The sequence below is a fragment of the Anguilla rostrata genome, chromosome 4 (genome assembly GCF_018555375.3).
Source record: "Anguilla rostrata isolate EN2019 chromosome 4, ASM1855537v3, whole genome shotgun sequence".
Lineage (NCBI taxonomy): Eukaryota > Metazoa > Chordata > Actinopteri > Anguilliformes > Anguillidae > Anguilla > Anguilla rostrata.
This window is the reverse complement of record NC_057936.1, coordinates 55758347-55777539: the sequence shown is the minus strand read 5'-3', so window position 1 is coordinate 55777539 and position 19193 is coordinate 55758347. Positions and strand designations below refer to the sequence as shown.

Here is a 19193-nt window from a genome sequence, read left to right as displayed (position 1 = left end):
CGGTGTTGGCAGATCCTTTCAGTTCATGCTGCAATAAAGAGAAATGGACCGAAAATTAAAACTCTCAAGCGATTTGGTGGGAAGGAGAGGGAGGGAGGGAGAGAGCGAGGGAGAGGGCAAGAGAGACAGAGGAGAGCAGAAAAGTACACTCTCACATACGCGTGCACACACACACACACACACACGCGCACACATTTTAGTATCAAGGGGATGCCTTTGTCCTTCACAGTGAAGGAACTGGCTATTTATGATTGCCTGAAATGACTGGGTCTTTTAATAAAAATTAAGTAGAGGTGCTGCGCATCCTGAGCACATCTCAATGTCGCACGACTGCTTCCGGGAATGGATGTCAGAGGACCTTGAATTTAACGCCAGCCAGCTAGTGTGACATTATCAGCGTATATGGGAGTGTACTGAGCCATCGTCTTGCTTCAGGACTATGATGTTGCATCAGGGCTATGATGGAAAGGAAATATACAAACTGTCATTTTCACTGAAATTAGTGGAGTTTAAGGCACGATGTGCTCTGAATTTTTATATTTAGTTTCCCCTCCCCCCCCCTCCCCCAACCATAAGAACATGCATTCCTTTTTTATTTTCCTAGGTCTTTTTGCAAATTACTGTAATTAGGTTCAATTCTTTATAAATAATATGGCTCAATTTCGAAAAACATTTTGCCTATCTTTGTCGCAACTGTCTGAATCCTGACTTAATTAATTACAGATTATCCAGATTATTTCAAAGGCCAGCTCGCCCCAAGCACACCGCCTGTCGCAGAGAATAATTATGTTGATTGAATAATCATTTTCACCTGACATGAGACATTACATTGTTCTGGGCTTGCTTTCCCATCACCCCAGTAGCAAGCCACCATAATTTCTCTCCCAGTGCTTCCTGACATTCGGCAAACACATTCTGTGGGTGACAACGGAGGAGGAGTTTGGCCACTGATTGGCATTTACGGCTCTCTTCCCTTCTCATTGATCCGTTTGAAAGGAACGTGCATATTCCTGCACCTCTTCAATTGGTGGACATGAGCAAATACCGAAGAGCCCCATTTCTCTATTATACCAGTGTCTGTAACCTTTGGGGAACAATTGAAGATCATGAGGTTCAATAGAAACATCCAGTTTAAACCAACATCAGGGAGAATGGAAATATAATATCTGTTAGGCTTTGATCAATGGTGAAATATTCAGAGCAGCACTGCAGGGTCCTGCGCATGGCAGTCAATACGCCTCTCATCAATGGGAGCAAATACAATGGATCCGCGGAGCTGCCTTTTACATGCTGCTTTTCTTAAGTGAAAAATGACTGCTTCGCCGCTGTTCCCCTGGGCGGTCCCCGCAAAGCCCTCTTTCAGAAGAGCTACACACACAGCACAAACACGCACTCATACAGAAAGAGTAGGGGAGAGCGCAAGCACACACAGCACAAACGCACACACAGCACAAACGCGTACTCACACACTCATACTCAGAGTGGGGAAGTGCGCAAGCACACACAGCACAAGCACACACTCACACTCTCATACTCAGAGTGGGGAAGTGCGCAAGCACACACAGCACAAACACGCACTTGCACACTCATACTCAGAGTGGGGGAGAGCGCACGCATATTACACAAACACACACTCACACACTCATACCGAAACAGTGAGGGAGAGCACAAGCATGCACATCACACACGCATGTGGAGGGATGGCCTGAACACGCATGCGCACACACGCACACATATACACACACAGCATAACTACATACACAGTGATACAAAAGGAGTGGCATTGAGAGGTAAAACTTAACACGTGTGCATATTCCATATAGTAGAAGCACAGATGTTTGAGGTGTTCTGAGCATAGATATAAATACACGCATCTCATAATCACACATGTGCTTGCATGTGCACACGCAGTAAAAAAACAGAACACAATCTAATACCTCCCTGCTAAGAGTTTCTTTGTGGAAATAAATATGCCAAATACAACAGTTTCCTTATCATGGATTTGAATATGTTTCCATTCCTTTTTATATCCTACAATGCTACATGTAAACCTCTTTGTGGCTTTGCTTTCCTGGTGTCAACCATCCCTGCTATTAAAGGTGAAATATGCCCCCTATTTCCTCTCATGACAACAACATTCTTCCATAACCAACAGCACCGACGCTACAGAGAGTACATTGACTTTGTCACCTTGACCTCAATAAACCCGAATATGCAGACAGATGGTTTTTGCTGAACTTTTACAAAACGTGCCTTATTTTTACCTCTTCTTCAAAGACTTCTCTCCCACGACTTCTCAAAGACCATCTGCGTCAGCACAAACCGAGTTATATATATAAAACAAGGGCACTTCTCCCGCGAGCTGAGTGGGGGAAGGCAAATGCCGGAGTTGTTTTTGTAATGTGTTTATTGCGCGGGTTTAATAAATGCTCCGCGGTGTTAGCGGTGTTAGCGGAGTCGCACAAATGCGGGAAAACGAGGAGTTTCGGAGGGGCGCTCGCGTTCGAGCCGGCGGAGAGAAGGCTTTCATTAGCGGCACAGGCCCTCAGATCTCTCCAGATTTCCCCGAGGACTGTTTTCATTTTGTCTTTAAGTGTCGAGGAGCCGCGCGTGTGCGGTGGGCGGGCGGAGAGCTTTGTCAGGGCACCGTCAGTTCCTCGCTGCTGCCGTCTTCCCTCGTTCTCCCGGATTATTAATAAACCAGCGATTCTCACCGTACAGTACGCGCGTTGGCGGGCTGAGATAAGTACAGGTGGAGTTACATAACCTGTGAATGATTACAGTATAGGAAAGTGCCTTTAGCGGGCTACACTGTGTAGCCTGATGCTACGCGGCCTGGCTGTGATAAGTGGCAAAACCAGTGGAAGCTGTCGGGGTCACTGCGATACTTTCTTTGTCTTCGTTTCGCGGTTAAGAAAGAACGGCTGGACGGCCCGTGTTGTCAAACGCGGAAAAGCTCGCGGAAAATATAAATGCCACAGTCGACGTTCGCACTGTCGTTTAGATTTCCTCTGCCGCCGCAGAGACTCCACAGCTTCGGCCTCGACTCCGGCGTTTCCTCTGCGTCTCCGTGGGGCCCAGCAGGGAACGGCTGATGGACTGGCGATTCGCCCAATGAGCTCCCCTCGCAGAGATGAGAGTTGTCAGCACATTACTGGAAAATAACAAGAGATCGCACCGGCGGTCTTAGTCACGGTCCTAATGTCCCCCTTCTTCTTCTTTTAGCTCGAATGACTGCCCCCTCTCACTCTCTGTCCATTAGATCCACTCCCCAGCGCTGACATCCACAGTGCACGTAATTGGGTTAGTGAAATTCACATGGAGGACAGTAATGCTTCTAACATGGATGTCAGGGGCCTATAGCTATTAAGCATCTCGGAGCAGGAGTGCCGATCTAGGATCAGTCTCGCCTTTTTTTTTAGCAATATAGAGTATTAAAAGGATAAAGTTAAAGGATATAGGCAGAGGGATGCTGATTCTAGATCAGTACTCCTTTTCTGTGATGCTTTTTGAAGAGGAGAGGAATTGGAGGCAGTCCTCCCTTCAAAAAAATTAATTCCCAAATTGTCGTGGCACTGTGCTGTAATTTTAAATATGTCACTTACAGTTGGAAAGATTGCAGCCATAGCCCTCATATGCAATGCTTTGTTTTGTTAGATATTTTTCTATGCTGCCGTGAGCATCAGGGCTCCACTCATTATGTTGTGAAAGATGGGGGAAAAAAACGAGCTCCCTGCTTGGCTTCCTAAATCTGCTCCACTTTCCCAAGGCTTCCTTCCTCACTGACCTGACTTTCACCCTGAAACTGGCGCCGCGAACCATCAGCCACGCCTACAAACCCCTTCCGATTCACAGCGTGCCTGTACCGTGGACGAATCCGCTGCCGGCATAATTAAAAAGTACAGGTGCAGGAGGCGCGTGACTGTCAATAGGGGCGAATGCTGTAGGCTGAAGCACAGCACTGTTTGGGTGAATGGTAAATGGTAAATGGACTGCAGTTATATAGCGCTTTTATCCAAAGCGCTTTTACAATTGATGCCTCTCATTCACCCATTCACACACACACAGTCACACACCACCAGTGAAAGGCTGCCATGCAAGGTACCAATCAGCTCGTTGGGAGCAATTAGGGGTTAGGTGTCTTGCTCAGGGACACTACGACACGCCCAGGGCGGGGGATCGAACCGGCAACCCTCCGACTGCCAGACAGACGCTCTTACCTCCTGAGCTATGTCGCCCCTAAGAACAGTGAAAGAACAGTGTTCTGCGCTGAAACGATTGTACTCAAATGTTTGCTCAGAGCTGCACGTATCAAAAGGGCCTTATTTAAATAGACAATAAGACAGCCCAGGATAAAACATCAATAAGCAAAAAGCAGCATGGTGAGTGGAGAGAGAGAGAGAGAGACATGACAGTAAGAAATGCTTCTCCGTGCCTATGGAGCTGCCATTCCGTACAGTGTTATGCAAATAATTCTCCCTGCGTGCTGCCATCGAATGCGGCTCCCCTGGGCCGGCGGAGCGGGTCTCATTAAAACCGCGCCTCGCGCGTTTATGCAGACCCACACAAGACCTCCCGGGCGGTCCTGATTTTAAATGTTACTTTTCAGGTGGCGGTTATGAAACAGTCGCTCTGAAATTGCTTGAATGTCAATCCTAATGCCACGTGACTAAGTGGGAGGGGGGGAGGGGGGGGGAGGGAGGTAGGGCTGTGAAGTGCGGTAGGCGTATTGCCCTTAGCAATCACTGCCGCCGCAGCTCGGACCAGAGTCGTGGGGGGGGGCCTCAAATGTTTTACAGAACCAGCAGAACAGCTGCACCCCGCTTGTGCAAAATACCTGGTTTCTGTTTGACAGACAGCACTGTTTGCTGTTGTTCCCTCAGATTTGTTTCCCTTGCATTACAATGCATAAACACATTAGGTACTTTTGACAGTTCTTTCTTGCACTTTTAATTTATTTTGACGCAATGTTCTGTGATTAAATTCTTCCTCATTTTTCTCCATTTCATTAAAAAAAAAAATTAAGGAAACATTAAGGAAGAAAAATCATAGAATGTCATTAAATGCTATTATGTAACAACTAAAAGCAAATTATGTATTTTAGAAAAGACATGGATTTGTGATAATCAACTTTGAACAACAGTAATATTCCAGACTCCCAGATGTGTTTTTCTTTTCCAGTCCACACATGTGGCAGTGTATGTGTATGTGCGGTATGTCTGTAGTATTGTTCTTCCACAGCACAGGGTAAAGAGAGCCCTGTGTGTGGTACGCACACACACACACGCAGCCAGGTGAAGTAAAAGTGTCCCCCTCTTGTTTCTGGTGTGCTGGCCCCTCAGGCGGTTCGCGAGGCGTGGGGTTCATCCGCTTTGATAAGAGGATAGAGGCCGAGGAGGCCATCAAGGGGCTGAACGGACAGAAGCCCTCCGGCGCCGCCGAGCCCATCACCGTCAAGTTCGCCAACAACCCCAGCCAGAAGACCAGCCAGGCCCTGCTCTCCCAGCTCTACCAGTCCCCCAACCGCCGATACCCAGGGCCCCTGCACCACCAGGCCCAGAGGTTCAGGTAATACCCCTGGGGGGGGGGAAAGGCAGCCCCGCGGGTCCGTGGGCCGCTTATACGTTTCGTCAACAGGCTGGCTTTTTGTACTTGGTGATAATGTGGAGAAATTCCAAAATGGTTACCACAAGGGTTAAAAAAAAAACAACATGACAGTTAAGTCACGTCACCTGTAATATTGAGTGTGCAATTTTGATGTGTTACCGGTTTTAGAAAAAGAGCTTTCGCAGTGCCCCTGTGGTTTTACCAAACAGGCCGCTAGGGAAGGCAAAATCTTGACAAATGTCCCAGGCGCATTAAAAAAAAAACAGGATATGGTGTGAAAAAAAGCTTGGGTTTATCCCCCCAGCTCCATGAATATAAGAGAGGAGCTGTTCATAAGAGAGTGGGGTTCTGTCACGCACAATGTCTTCACTGGAATACTATGGAGTCGCATTTCATTCCCCTGCCATGTGTTCATTCCATTTTCACATCTAAAATGACATTTCACTGGCTGTACTTCTACATGTATCACACTTAAAATGTGTATGTCATCTACAAATATAATCCATAAATGATAGCGGTTAAATCATCCTGTTCTTGCGTATGGGTTTGAATGCGCTTGCTGTAGCATCAACTCCAGTATTGGACAGTGCTCTTACCTGATTTTCTGTTTTTTGTTGCAGCTATGCTAAGCCTAGAGATCAAAAGGGGCTATAATTAAATGTTTCATGTTTTATGTTCCCTATTTAAAGTTTCTTTATGAAAAAATAAACAAGTGAGGATAAATGATCTGCTTGAACCATGAGAACTCACCGGAAACCAATTAAAAATGTACATACATCGCAAAATGTATAACCACACACAAACGCCAAAGGAATTTCAGAGAGCGGACATTATTGATGGAACAGCTTGTCTGTACTGAAAACAGAAATTGCAGAACATTGCTGCAACAAAAATGTACATGGCCCATTTTCAACCTCTGCAGGAAAACTGTCTCTAAGAAGGGAAAATTGCCTTCCGTACTATGAACCAGAGAATGAAAGATTATCTAAGCCTGGAAAACATTGTAAAAAGGCTTTCAAGGTGGACAAAGCAGGCTAGCTGGTCACCAATGTGTTTACAGTATATGCCCAACCACATCATATGTCAGTTGCATGTAGCTGTATAATGTACAACTTAAAGCTTTTTCTATTGGCTAGATGAAAAGAAGAAAAAAAACAGCACACATTCCATTTAGCATTGCTAATGCACAGCATGAACAAATTAGCATTATTATTTTTGTGCCAGGACTTAACGTAATGGAACATGTACAGTGTAGAAAAAAAACTGGGTTGATAAAGGAAGGTCTCCCATCTGCATGCATTAAAAAATTAACACAAAGGCCGTATTGTGTGCTGGGGCTCGGGGAACGTGCATGAAGAGGCCATTCTGAGCCAGGTTGGTTCCAGCAGATCAGCAGATGTCTCCTGCTCAGTGGCCTACTGCAGCTCCATCTCTACGCCTCCACTCCAATTTTCTCATTTACCCAGGAAGCAGATTGTTCAGTCCCTGCCCAGATAATAGGGTAATTGCCACCTTAATGATTTGCCTTTTTTTTTGTTTTGTTTTTGTCTTGTTTGCCTTTGTTTCATTTTTTGTCAGGTTCGCAGACGATCCCCTCTGCCAACTGTTGACCTGCAGCGCAGACAGGGTTTTTCAGTTGTTTTTTTGTTTTTTTTTTTGCTTTTGTTTTTTTTTTTTTGGAGGGGGGGCACTTTAAAAAATCCTCAGTCACTCTCACCCCTCCCCCCTCCCGCCCCCCTTCCTTAGAGGAATTAATAAGACGTGAGACAGCACAGACCCTGTGAGAAATGGAAGTCATTGAGGAGCCAAGCCGAGCGGATCCAAGCAGAGTCTGATTTGTGTGGATGAGTGCTTTCCCTGGCCCACTGGGCTGGTGCTGTTAATAGTACAGGCTAGAGGCCCGCATCGGGCTGGAAATTAGGCCCGAGTCTGCCTAAGACTGATGTATTTTTCATCCATCCCAAACCAGCCTGACAAGCTCTAGCCAGATATTAGGCCTGAACCCCATAGAGCCCAATCGTTGAAATAACAAGCCAACAGCACCATACAGCACAATAAAAAAATAATGCTGTGTTTCCTGTGGAAAAGCTGCTAGGTGAGGGTGCTTGCAGTCGTGGAACAAGGGGGAGCAACGCTTGTGCCCACTGTTAACAATGATTGACAACAATGGCGCAAAGCTTCTAGTTTTTGTAGTGTATCATCATGCTACACTTGCTAATTACAACAGCCGTATTTGAGCTTTTACGCTAATTTTAAAACATGTTTTCCATTCTGTTAAACGTGATTTTAAGATTGTCACTTGTACCTCTGCAACAAACAGGACAGGAGCGATTTTCTCTTTCTTTCAGTATGTGTATACAAAGGATGTTCATAAAATAGAGGCATAGTTTATATTTTAATGTTCTTAATAATCAGAACAGGCTAGCAAGCTATAGTTTTGGTTTTTTTGGTTTTTTTGTTTCTTTTTGTTAAATGTGATGTTAATGCATTTGTCGCTGTTCGTATTGATCAGAACATGCTAGCCAGCTAGTTTTAGCGCTGTTTTTCTTTCTGTTAAAGCATTACAATAGTAAGTTTATCATTCCTGTGCTTTCGAACACTGTCGTTAATTTGCTAGTTGAGCATAACGTTACACTGCAAAAACTGAAACCATTGTCGTCAGTCGTTGTTAATAGCTGGCCAAAGGGTTGCTATGCTATTTCCCAGCTGGCAGCAGGCCTGAACTGACCTGATGTCACAGGGCTTAAAATAGGCCCGAGACCCGGTGCAATCACAGCGTACCATTGGGTTCAGGTCAGGATGTAGACCTCTATTACAGTCTGAAACAAGATACCGTGCCGTCCAGCTGGGCAGACAAAAATGCACAATTTCATCTTTTTATTTCATTTTGGATAAACCAAGGGTGTCCACTCCTAACCAAACAGGGCTGATGTGGGTGCTGGTTTTATTTTAGCCCAGCGATACAGCACCTGCACCCACATTGGCCCTTTTTGGATAAGATTGGACCCCCCTTGTTTAAACAGCCATTACACATCTGAGCACATACATACATTTGAGGCTGGAGAAAGCCACATACATATGGCTTTCTTTTCTAAACATGGCCTTCTTTTTCAAATGTTACAAATTTATATGTGAAATGCATTGACACTAAAATGGAAATCTCCTGGCCAGTAAAATTACGCATGCTTATATTTCACTGTGTTACTGCAGTGCTGGAGTTGTGCTTCGATTCTCTTTTGTCTCAAAACATTGCCAACTGGTATGCCATTTTCTCACTCATTCTGTTCATTTCCTACAAATACAAAACCATTACACTGACAGAACCCTGTATGGAGAGAAAATCTGTTTACTTTTCATTTTTGTCAGCTTAAAGTTTAAAGTTTTTTTTAGAGGATTATACATTTTAAGGATTGTAACTGAAAGATTGGAACGCACACAGGGACAATTGGAGTTGTATGCATGATATGTAATAAGAAAATCAGAATCAGGGACTATATGTAAAATTTGGTTTAAAAAAAAAAAGAAAAAAGAAAAGAACACAATTTACCTAACTGTTTAATCTCTAGTGATTGTTCACATGGGCTTGTGAACACTACACCTAGAGATGAAAATGATAAAAAGAGGTTGCCTCTGCACCATAACGTGTACAGTACAGCAGAAAGCCAGAAAGCGTAGGAAAATAGAGCAATTTGTAAAGTGCCTGGACGGTACAGATGCTCCTCCATGCTAGGAAGAGGAGCCAGCTGGGACAGGCCGGTCCGCGGGCTGCAGTTCCACCTCTGCGCTGGCCTGCTGCTTTGTGGCGGTGTGAATGACTGTCAGCCCGTCTGATGGGGCTCCTCAGTGTAATGGGCCATTTCTGGGTGTGTTTCTTCCTTGAATGAGGCAGGGATGTAGCATTAGTTCCATTGAGTGAGTCGACCATCTGCCTGGCATTAACCCCAGAACCCTCCTTCTCTTTACAGGCTGGACAATTTGCTTAATATGGCCTATGGCGTAAAGAGGTAATTAAAACTTCACCGAATGCCAGATGTCCATGTTGACAAAATTATTTCTACCCTCTTTTATTTATTTTTGAAAGTCACCTGCATTGGATTCAGTTCAAGGTTTTCCCTTGATTCCTTTTAATCTTTTTGCTTTTTTTGTTGTTGTTTCTGTTTCACTTTTGTTTCTTTTGAAACCACCAACCACCAATCGAACAGGAAAAGAAAATTTCGAATCGCTTTTATTTTTTTTAAAGTTGAATTTGCGTTGTTTGATGATTGCAGAATTTATTTATTTAAAGTTGACTCGTTTTTTGGATTTTGTGTACATGTTTGCTTTATTGTGCATATCTTTTGTTTTTAGGCCTTGTTTTCCATTGGATTCAGGTGCTCTAAGCCTAACTCTGCCGTCATGCTCTTGGCTACACGGTTTTGTGCTCACACTCATCTGTAGCTTAATGATGATACATTTTTAAGGCCAGTGCATCACAGCAGTGACTTTTTTCTTGATAGTTTATGATTGTGGAGATCCCTCAGTCACAGTGTAGAGCTTGCTTTGGTTGAGATTGTCAATGGATAATTTCCACCAGACGCAGCTGTAGTCATAGTACAGTACCTTCTTTGAGAAGGGTGAGAGGGTTATGGGTGGGCCAGGGGGTGTGGCACTGCTGAGGGGTGTGGCTTGAGACACCTGGATCCCTGCAGGAAATGTTGTGTTTCACTGCAGGCAGAGCAGCCTCTGGTCGCTTGGTTTTGCTCATGTTTTTTTTTTTTGTTTTTTTTTTCTGTTATTGTTGATGTCATATAGTGTGATGGGTAAAAATGTCATGCTTTCAGACAAGCACTCCTGCACATGACATCATCTTGCAGATTGTTCCTTGTGAGTTTCTTTGTCCAAAAAAAGTGTCATATCCAATGAGGCTGATATGCATGAACACTGAATGAATCTTGGTTCTAGAAAAGAAAGCATCCTTTTAATTCATTGGTGGAATTTAACAGTGTTTAGCAGCAGTTCTTGCTCTTCAATGCTGCAATATTTGTATGTGAAAGGGTTGTACACACCTAGCTCTCCCTGACTGTCTGAGAAGCTCATCTGTCCAGTCCAATCTGGCAAGACAACAATTCATTATCTATTGAAAAAAAATTTCACTTCATCGAAATGGAAATTATCAAACTGAGCAAATGCCAAATTCAGAAAGAAACCTGGAAATATAAGATAATGAATTATGAAATATTAATCTTACACCCAACGGCTTTTGTTCTTGGACAGGGAAATGGCATGCTTCTCTCTCTCTCTCTCTCCATCTTCTGTTCTCATACACACACACATACACACACATGAGAGAGGGGTAGAGAGGGAGAGAAAGAGAGTGGGAGAGATGGAGAGAAAGGGGGGAAAGAGAGAGTATGTATTCGTTTGTGATCTGCTGTAAAACTGCTCAGGACTCAAATATTGCCATCGCATAGGCCAGCCTGCTGCTAAAAGGCTTCTTGCTTTCAGGGCACGTAGTTGGACGTAATTAATGAACAAAGCAAGTTTCCAGTCAGCCTGCTGACGAACTGAAGAAGTGAGCATCGCTAGGTGGAGGTGGGAGTTGGGGGAGGGGGACGGCTGTAGGTCAGCTTGCTTGTTGCTACGCAACTCTTCGCCTTCTCTGTTCTCTGCGGAGGAGAAACAGACTGTGGTACGGTCCTGGCCTGTTAGACTCCTCAGACATTATCCGCAAGTTCAGTCACTTTTCCCTCGCATTGTGCCAAAGCTGGGCCCAACGTGGCCCTAATAAGCCCGTGTGAAAGGCTCTTCTTTGTTACCTAGAGAAATCTGAGCGCCATTGAACATGTTAGAGCATTACACACTTGCCAGAACCGGACAAAAGCAATCACGTAAAAAGGGGAAATAATGCAAATTGCGCTGAAAAGAAATGGGGAAATTCTTTGTGAGGAAAAGACACAAATGACAGGCAATCAAGTGGGGGGGTGTGGGGGGTGGTGCAGCTTCGCCTATGCGGTCCCCATTCCTGTCAAGACAGCGAAGCTCAATGAAGTTGGAAAGTGTACAGATGAGGAGAGCCTGGAATAATTGTAGGCGTGACAAGCGCCAGAGAATTGGTCGGTCCTCTGGTGTGTGCAGAACTATTGATCAGTGTCAGATGCTGCGGGAGGGATGATTGCGGGAGTGGGTGTAATCCGCAGTTCCTTGCACCGCGGAGCTCTGAAGGGCGCTTTCCATTTAGCCCCAGTGAGAGGGAACGGGTTCTTCAGTGATATCTTCAGCAAAGCGGAAATCTCATTTAACCGGATAACTAATAATGCCTATAGTCATTCCCACAGAGGTGGAATAAGAAATGAACATTTTATGCAATTTACCTTTTATTTAAAGTGGAAATTTCCTTTAAGCGGAAAGGCAATTAAGTGGAGTCAACTGAGCATTCAGATCTTACATATCACGGAGAAAAAAAACGGAAAAAGAAAAGATTATAAGAATAATAAAAAAAGATTTATTTGGTGCATGCTAAATCTCCGATGAATTTTAAATGTTTTAATTCAGCAAGTTCCTGTAATTTAGTTCCCAATAAATACAATTAGTTAGAAACAGAAAGCAAATCTTTGCACTTGCTTTCCATGTGCCGATGGCATTTCATAACCAGTCCCCTGCAGTCAGCATCAGCAGAGAGTCTTTTCAATCAATATGGCTGTATGATCTGAAAACCTGCCGTTCTCTGCCTGACAGTTGCGTAAAGAGGAGTATCCAGACTGAGGTTTCAATCAAATACATTCATAAAATGTACGGTATAGCTGGCACCATCATTAACTTGCACTGCTGGTATGAACAACCTGGATCATAACTAATGCTGTGAGGAACAATTTTCAGCAAGAAAGAAAATTATATTACTATAGTAATATATGTATATATATATATATATATATATGTATATATATGCTTGTAGCAGTATAGCATATTTGTTTTACTCTTTCTTATATTGTTGTTCAAATGAAACAAAAGGCCTAGGGTCTCTCTGTGAAGCTATCGAAAGGACTATTATCACATTGTTGTTGTTTTTTTTTTGTTTTTTTTTACCAATGTCTCACATATCCGGCTTTGCAATATTTGGGTTATAATATTAATAATTCCCTCAAGCAAGAATTTATTTCTGAGAATACTATGCGAACAATAAAACACAATTGTACCACAGTCACAACAAAATGTTAGTTGACATTGACATAAAATGGCCATGCAAAAGATTTTTAGCTTTAACAGACCAGTAGCACACAGTAAGGTAAAGGTGGTGTGACAGTCCACATCCAGTATGCTCAGCTGTCAGTCTGGAGCTTACAGCTTGCAAAGTCAATGAATGGAAGCCCATTTGCGTAACATGGTCTGTTTTCACGGCTGTTTCATCATTGGTTTAGTTTAGCTGTAACTGGGATATCCCTCTCTTTCTCTCCTTTTCTTTATTTCTTTCTTTCTTTCTTTCTCTCTCACTTTCCTCCTCTCTATTTCTTCATTCTTTCTCCTGGCGTAGGTTCTCCCCCATCACCATTGACAGCATGACCAGTCTGGTGGGCATGAACATCCCGGGCCACACCGGCACCGGCTGGTGCATCTTCGTGTACAACCTGTCCCCAGACTCGGACGAGAGCGTGCTGTGGCAGCTGTTCGGGCCCTTTGGCGCGGTCAACAACGTCAAGGTCATCCGCGACTTCAACACCAACAAGTGCAAGGGCTTCGGCTTCGTAACCATGACGAACTACGACGAGGCGGCCATGGCCATCGCGAGCCTGAACGGGTATCGGCTGGGCGACCGCGTCTTGCAAGTCTCCTTCAAAACCAACAAGACCCACAAGTCCTGAACACCCTCACCCCCACCTTAAAAACCCCCTTTCACTACCAACCGCCACCCGACAGTCACCCAAAACAGCAATTCCATACGGGAAAACAACAAACAAAAAAAACAAACAGGACTGGAAATGGCTTATATTATAACTTTGGACCTATAAGCCAATGTTGCCTAAGTATTACAAAATGAAAAAAGAGAAAATAGTCATGATTTGGAAACCCTGTAACATTACCGGGTTTCTGTTGTGTATCTTTTTAGTTACTGTTGTTGTTGTTTTGTTTTCTCTTCTCTGTATACAGTAGCAAAACCAGTCCCCCTTATTTCAAGAAGAGACTGTCGTTTCTTAAACTCTAAATTATATATTTTTCTGTTCTTATTTTAGGATTTGTTTCTTTTTAATCCGGATCCACTGTCGTTTAGAATAATGCCTCCCTGGGAAGTGTTGGGAGGGGGCTCTTTTTAAAATAGGTGACCATTCATTCATTTTCCAGTTTATATTAAACCCCCATTTAAAGTAGAAGGGATAACACCTTTTTCTCTGATGCAGAAAAAAAGAATTTCTAACACTTTTTGTTTTGTATTGCAAACGAAATACGTCTTTCCTCACTGGGATAGGGAGAAGGGGAGAGGGATGGGATGGGTTAGCTTTCCTGATGACACGTTAAGTGATTTAAAAACACTGTTGCCAAAGAGAAAATCTCTTTGCTTGAAAATGCGTTTAGAAAAAATAAAAAATAAAGAGAAGAAAATCTATTTTTATAAATAATAATTAAAATAATAATTATTGAAGAATTTTTACAAGAATCTGGATTTGAAAAAAAGAGAAAAATATTTTGACTGGCTAATTTGGGGGGGGGGTGCCATCTTGTCTTGTTCGTTCTGCCGTGGTACTTTTTAGGATCAAAGGTTGTTTGTTTTTTGGAGAACTGGATCAGAGATTGTTTTGTAGATGGAAGGTTTTATCAAGGGATGCAAATTAAGGCAGGTGATCTTCGTATCTTTTCATAGCGCGTAATTATTCAACAGCGTTGCCCAAGGGGAAGGGAGAGGGGTCATTCTAGGCCCAAATGTCCTCACAGTCCAGAGCCCAAAGCAAGGAGATGCATTGTCCGCTCGCTTTCTTTCTGTCATCAGTCTATGGGATATCAGTAATAAACATCGATTTATCCATTTAGAAAACATACGTCATTTATTGATTTCTTTTTGCTTTGACTTACGAAATGACATTCAAAACAAACTTCCTTTAGCGATCAGCGGTAGGTGCTATATAACATGACTCACATATCTTAAATATCCAAGTTTGTTGTTCTATGTGTTGTTTAGAAAAAAATCTTCGATGTTGGCATTGAATTGAGCTGCTGTTTTTCGGTTAGTTTTTTTATTGTCGGCCCCCATCTGGTTTGAATATTTGTCTCTGAAAATAGCCAGATGACTGAATTTGGGCCTTGTAAGAACCACTTAACGAGTTTTCTTTGGCTTGCTGACTTTTAGGTTAATTGCTGAGTGTGAAACGTTTTGTCAGAATTCAATAATAATTAGCTAGTTTTGTTAGTCTAGGTATTTGTTTCCTCAAAGGAGCTATTTAAAAAGGTACAACTGTGTCTTTATTTGTTGTGTACAAAATAATATATAGTCTACTTTTTGTTTTACAATATCTATATCTATATGAGTTGTCACTGTTTTTTGTTTAAGCTTGTCTTTTTCATATGACAACTTTATAAAGTGATGGTTCAGTTACTTAGAAAACTCGTGAGGAATCCTGTTTAATATGTTGTCATGTCGCTTGTGGAAAAAAGTTTTTTGAATTTATTTTTTAGTTTACCGCCGCGGCAAAAGAAACCGAACAAAAGCTTATAAAATAATTGTATTTATTTATTGATTGATTGATTGTTTCATTAATTAAATTATTTATTTATCTGGATTATTTATTTATTTATTCGTTATGTTGTCCGTGTTTTTGCGTGATTCTGGTATTGGGAGGGGGATGTTTCTGAGCAAAAGGGAACAAAATGGCTAGGGGAGAGGCTCTTCCATTAGTCCAGTGCACTGAAAACTTTTAGTACGTTTGTGCTTTGTACCAATATATCAAAATGACAATATAAAAAATTAAAAAGAGGAAAACAAAAAAATATGAGGGTTGGTGACGCTCTTCCCTAATTACTAGAAACAGTTACTCGCTATGCATAACCTAGTTGATAGTTAAATTTGCTATTGCTTTTTTCTTGTCTTGTTAAACAAAATCTTTAAATCTTTTTCAATAAAGTTTAGTCTTAATAGAATGTTATAACAGTTGTTCTGGTTCAATATAACCTGTGATAAGTTTGTGTATTTTTAAGGCCACTCCATGCCCTCCCACCACACACTACTGTTGCTTTGAGCTCAAACTTTATGCAAAATGTGGGTCTTACGCATAGTTTTCATAGTTTCCCAGTGAAACTGAATTTTACCACACCCTGCATTTAAGGCACTACAGCATCATTTTTAAAAAAGTAAATGTTGTGTCTCTTACAAGTGCTGATTATGTGTTTCATTGGCCCCAGCAGTTGACTCAGTTGAGATTCAATTTATTATGTTGGCTATCACAAGAAGTCATTGCTAATTACCACGAAGAATTCTCTGAATACATGCTGTCTGAGAAATCTAAAAAAATAAATAAATAAAAAATGGCCACAAAGCAAATACCAATTAGTGTTTTTAAAGAAGAATGTACTGGATGTGTTACAGGATTATTCAATATGCAGTCTACACAGAGAACAGACCCTGGAGTTGTGAATTGGATTCTAGTGTAAATTAATACTTTGGCCACTAAACGTACAGATTTCCCAAAACTTCAAGCGACTAGCAACACATGCTCAACATCCTCTTGCTGATCTGAGCACAGAGCAGCTTTCGGGGCCTGCATCTTTCAGTGGGGCTGGCATCTCCAATCACGCAATGGCCCCAACCAGTGAATCCATTCCATTCTTGTTTCTTTCCAAATTTTGAGATGAGTGTGTATTTTGTCTAGACCCTCTGTGTGTGTCTGTGGATGTGTGGATGTGTGTGTGGGTATGCGTGTGTGTGTGTGTGCGTGCGTGCGTGTGTGTCTATAGGGGCGTATGAAAAATTGGGCTGTGTTGATGCAGACTAAGCCCAGCCCCTTTGGCTCACACCATCCCCTGTAGCGCCTTATAGTGGCAGCCTGCCAAAAGGAAATCAACAGCCAGTAGTGTGGGAGGGAAGGTCAAGTGAGGAACAAGGCTCTTGTCATTTTTCATTTTCTCCTGAAATGTGTTTGTTTACTATCTGAAAATCTATAAACTATCTAAATAGAAAAAAATTTAAAAAAAGTTCACTGGACCAAACTGGTCTCTCCTATTTATGTTATTACTTACTTATTAATTACTATGATTATTATTGTTACTATTATTAATATTATTCTTCTTATTATTATTATTACTATTATTATTATTATTCTTATTCTTATTATTACTCAAATTACTGCGATGAATGACTTCATGTTATCCTTGCTAGTTTAGGTCATTTCTGAAACTGGAAACAAAATAAAAAAACTTGCTGTAAATGTTTTTTTGTTTTTTTTTTCATAAAACTGTTGTGTTTGAATTATTTGTACTTTTGAATGTTGGGACAATAAAATGAGGTGTTGAGATGGTGTCATTTCTCATTGTGTGCACTAGATACATGCCTTAATAATGTCTCATCCTCTCCATAATTGTTACTAAATTACATAAATCATTGACAAAAAAAAATTGGTGAAAGTATACCGTAAGAAAAAAAAATGAGCCTATTGAGTGTCTATTCTCCATCATACCTTGACAGGATTTTTTCACAGTATGACTGCTGCAAGTGAACATCACAGTGAGTACACTAAATCACTAAATTGGAAATTGTATTTGCAAATCAGTTCAAATTCTATTGGAATTCCCTGGCCTGAAAGTGAAGCTGAAGAGAAAAGGTGCATTTAGAGGTCACGCTATCTTGGTGTGAAAGAGCTCTCACTATATTCACAAAGGAATGAGGAATAGCTGCAAAAGAACAAATCAGCTGGAATTTGAAGAGATGGAACTGCAAAGGCCACATTCAGTGCTCTATAGATGATTTCATCATACAATGTTACCACAGTAGATGTCTGTATTGAAAGATGCTGAATACAGGGAAGGGCCTATTAACCTAATTTTAAATTATTTTGCATTTATGTAATCTATGGTAGGTCATCCAGGAAAGCACACATTCTCAACATTGTTAAATGTGTTAGTCGCATTTTTGCTTCTCAATGATTTCAACAGTTCTTGGTCAGTTGAATTCATAAATCCATCATGTACAATACAAGACTATCTAAGTGGCTTAGATAGCAAAAGCAAATAGTTGGTGTGGCCTACTCTTCCATCCCATAAATAGAGTCACCATTCTTCCCACCTGAATTTCGGTCATTCCTCAGTATGAGGTCAGTAGAGCTTTCTTTGGTCACACTAGATAATTGTCACAACAGACCTCAGTGATCCACAGTTGATAAATCAAATGCCACTTAATGATTGACAACAATGTTCCCACAGTCAGGTGCTGCATTCGGTGTGGTTATTTAATCTATAGGAAGTAGCCTACACAATTAAAAAAAAAAAAATGCAATTACATCACCTGCACAAAGATTATAAATAGAAGGCTTTTCAAAATAATGAAATGGTTTGGGGCAGGGGTAAGCTAATGAAAAATGAAATAGATTAAAACAGACAAACAGAAATTAAACGAAAATGTAACATTTCAACTTTGGGATTTAGTTTAATCATGGTCAATTTATAAGCAATATACTCTGTCATTGCATGATGATGATTGGACTAAACTTTTGTGGAGAAAACGCCTCTACGAACTGTAGAATAGGGAGGACAGATAATTAAAATGTGTCCGTTTCAACAATTCTCACAAGTAGGCACCAAGGTATGCAGGAGATACAAATAAATATTACCTCGTGCAGTGGTCAAAATGTACAGAAGTATAATCAGTCTCATAATTAATCAGGCTCATAAAATGAATCATTAAATCATGATTACAAATTTCACTATTAAATATTAAAATGATAACCAATGACGTGATAACATGCGTAAGTTCTTTGAGGTGGTGGGCTCAAGTACTCAAATCAGACACATGACGAGGTTTAATAAAACAAAATTTATTAAAGAAACAAACATCTGAACTAAAATCCTAAATGGCTAAATAAGGGAGGATATGGAAAGGGGACTAGAGTGTTCTGTATAGTCATGTGTATGTTCACCAGCATGGTGCAGGAGAGGACAAAAGCTCCTCTCTTGGAGCTTTTAGCATGCGGTGCCAAATATGACCTATAAATCATGGGGATGGTGTATAGAAATGGCTAAGGAACTTAGCTACATCTAGCTAAACTCATTGCACCTTTGCGTTGTAAATATATTTAGAAAAAAGACATTATGCTTAGTCCCTGATGGTGAAAAGCATCCCCACAGCACGTTGCTGCCCTCACCGTGCTCCATTGTATGGATGATGTATCTTCAGGTGGGGGTGTGCCTTGGATAGTGCTTTGGTCAAAAACCACTTGGTCTCATCTGGCCACAAAACCAGCCCAGTTTTATGCTGAGCACTTGATATTGCTGACTGGGGCACCTTTACTCCACTTTCAGCCACTGGTCTCTCCGTGGCTTAATTTACAAGTCTCCTTCTTGCTTCGTTGCTGGGTTTTAAAGGATGACCTGTTCTAGGCAGTACCTGGGTCATGTGATGCAGGTTCTGCTTCCTG

General features: G+C 41.7%; 1 protein-coding gene across 2 annotated transcripts in view; it reads left to right on the top strand.

The window, feature by feature from the left end:
* Window positions 1–17076, top strand: part of elavl4 (ELAV like neuron-specific RNA binding protein 4) — a 53777-nt gene extending 36701 nt beyond the window's left edge. The window contains exons 6-8 of one of the 2 annotated variants that reach the window (XM_064333326.1): window positions 5343–5568; window positions 9573–9611; window positions 13115–17076. In XM_064333326.1, the coding sequence (XP_064189396.1) occupies window positions 5343–5568; window positions 9573–9611; window positions 13115–13442 (593 nt within the window). In that variant the 3' untranslated portion in view covers window positions 13443–17076. The remainder of the gene's footprint in view (window positions 1–5342; window positions 5569–9572; window positions 9612–13114) is intronic. The other variant, XM_064333327.1, reaches the window with a different exon arrangement.
* The last annotated feature ends 2117 nt before the right edge of the window (window positions 17077–19193 follow it).